A 2,500-nucleotide genomic window follows, 5' to 3' on the forward strand; every position below is an offset into this window, starting at 1 on the left:
AACGAATGGAACCTGTGATTCTTCACTTTAATGCCAACTACAAACCAATGAACAAATCCTTATTCTTATCTATGTGTTGATTTTTTTTGCTTATCTTTTCCATCTGTCATGTTTAACATACAGTGCGCATCTTCTCCCTACAACAGGAATAGATAAATAAATGTTGACTTTATGGAAATCTTTGTTGCGTTACTGTTTTTCTTAAGTATTTACTGGTTTAATTTATGGTTGGAAGCGAGACAAAACTCGCAAACGGTTAACCAGGCCAGGGAGATCACAGGCCAGAAGCAGAATCCTCGCTTCCACACAGAAGTTGACAGGATTACATCTCCGAGATTAAATGTTTTTATTTAGGCAAGTAGGCTTGCACCTAGGGCTGGGTTGAAAAAAATCGATTCATGAATCCCAAAATCGATATTTTATTTAATGAATGAATGAGTAAATGAAGGAATTAATAGTTCATTAATTCATTAAATGATTCATTCATTCATTCATTTTTGTTAATCAGTATCGATACCCAGCCGTAGTAGGCCTGTTGATGTGTTGCATAACTTGGCAGTCATGTAATTAAGGTTACAGACAGGTTTTAGTAACACTAACCGAATCGATATTGAATTGAATCGTGATAATTGATTCTGAACCTTGTGAATCGGAATCGAATCGATACCCAGCCCTACTTGCACCTATGAGGAATTTGCCTTGATCTGACAGTAAACCAATCACAGGTCCCACTGGTGAAGAAAACAAATACAAAAGATTTTATTCCTAGTTCATTATCGGCAATAAACAAATATCAAGCCAAATATCAAGTGGTCTAGGGTGTTCTGTACTCCAATGTGGGGCACTTTTGTGACATTTATAGTCTACCTTTTTCAAACGAATATGATGTATACATATGGATGTTGGCATGCCTATAATGTCCTACTGCTGTTCGTTTTATAAGCCATGGTAGCCAAAGGAAAATGAATGTTAAAAATAGTGTTTACAAAATGGACAAAAGCTTTTTGAAAGTTTGAATCAAAAGTATACTTTACGTCTGAATCAAAGATTACATGAGTTTCCACATTAACAATAGTTTCTTTTTAAAGCTATGCCCTTTATTTACATGCATTCTGTGGAAAACATAACGTATAAAAAAACAAAAAGTGTATTCTAATCAATGCACTCTTAATAACAAAACTGAAGGTGTGAATCAGATTGATTTGTGCTCCAACACCAAAGCTGCCTCATCCAGTTCGATCGTGTCTCATCCACATGCAAACGGCTCGCCCCAAATTACAAACCACACTGAAGTTCCAACCTCTTTCTAACAGGGGAACCAGCAGGGCCACCAGAGATCATTACCCAGTTCATTTACCCAGCTCCCTCTCTACTGCTACTGGCCGTTCTTCTGTCCCGATAGAGGTCCCACTGGGCCAGGAGACCCCATCTTCCTCTTCACCCTCTGCTCCCCTCAATCCCTCCTCTTCGGGCTCCCTCGGGTCGCTTCACTGGGCGACCGGGGGTCCAAAAGCATCCATGGTCTCCATCACAAGGGACAGGTGGTCCAGAAACGACCCCACGGACACTCGCAGAACACGGGCCTCGTCGGCACTCCACCTCCTGGGAGAAAAAAAGAGTCACACCGACACAGTCTGAGTTGACATGGCCCCTTCAGCAGCTCCATAGCTGAGGTTTTACAACCGGGTCGAGCGTATTGGAGACTGGTCACTCACACAGACAGCGTGCTGCCGGACACAGCCAGCTGCTTGCTAATGCCGCCTTTCCTGGGCTCCCGGTCCGGAGAGAGAGACCGCAGCGCGATGGTGGCCTGCTGGGCTGATGGGAAGGGGACATCCAGAGCGCTGAGCAGGGCTGTCAAGGAGACCGAGTCATGAGGTGGTAAATGACGCTTCGTCAGTCACTATCTCCACGAACCACTCGCCTCTGGCAGGAGGCTGCGGTCCATCAGGACCAAGACCTCACCCCACAAAAGCACCTTCTTTCTGACTGATACCAGCCTCATCAATAAGGGCTGTGTCCCCCTCTGACTCTGTCCCCTCTGACTCTGTCCCCCTCTGACTCTGTCCCCCTCTGACTCTGTCCCCTCTGACTCTGTCCCCTCTGACTCTGTCCCCCTCTGTCTCTGTCCCCTCTGACTCTGTCCCCTCTGTCTCTGTCCCCTCTGACTCTGTCCCCTCTGACTCTGTCCCCTCTGACTCTGTCCCCCTCTGACTCTGTCCCCTCTGACTCTGTCCCCTCTGACTCTGTCCCCCTCTGCAAATCTTGCACATGATCACTGACTGTGCTACATACATATCACAACGGCACACACATTGTACATATAAAAACATGGCACACATTAACAGATTGTACACACACTGTATATACACACACAGTACACCTTTATTTTGTATTTGCACTGTCCTGTCTAGTCCTTGCACCATGTTTAATGTTGTCTAAACAACAGTGTTATGCACCAACTGACCAGAACAAATTCCTAGTAGTGTAAAAGCTACCT

General features: G+C 45.0%; 1 protein-coding gene across 1 annotated transcript in view; it reads right to left on the reverse strand.

The window, feature by feature from the left end:
• Nucleotides 1-866: 866 nt before the first annotated feature.
• The window catches only part of lage3 (L antigen family member 3), a gene marked incomplete at its 5' end in the record, with an annotated part of 2,322 nt that continues 688 nt past the window's right edge, over nucleotides 867-2,500 (reverse strand). Inside the window, 2 exons of the mRNA XM_084455465.1 lie at nucleotides 867-1,602; nucleotides 1,716-1,844. Of these exons, the coding sequence (XP_084311591.1) occupies nucleotides 1,488-1,602; nucleotides 1,716-1,844 (244 nt within the window). The 3' untranslated portion in view covers nucleotides 867-1,487. The remainder of the gene's footprint in view (nucleotides 1,603-1,715; nucleotides 1,845-2,500) is intronic.

The sequence above is a fragment of the Borostomias antarcticus genome (genome assembly GCF_949987555.1).
Source record: "Borostomias antarcticus genome assembly, chromosome: 2".
Taxonomy (NCBI): Eukaryota; Metazoa; Chordata; class Actinopteri; order Stomiiformes; family Stomiidae; genus Borostomias; species Borostomias antarcticus.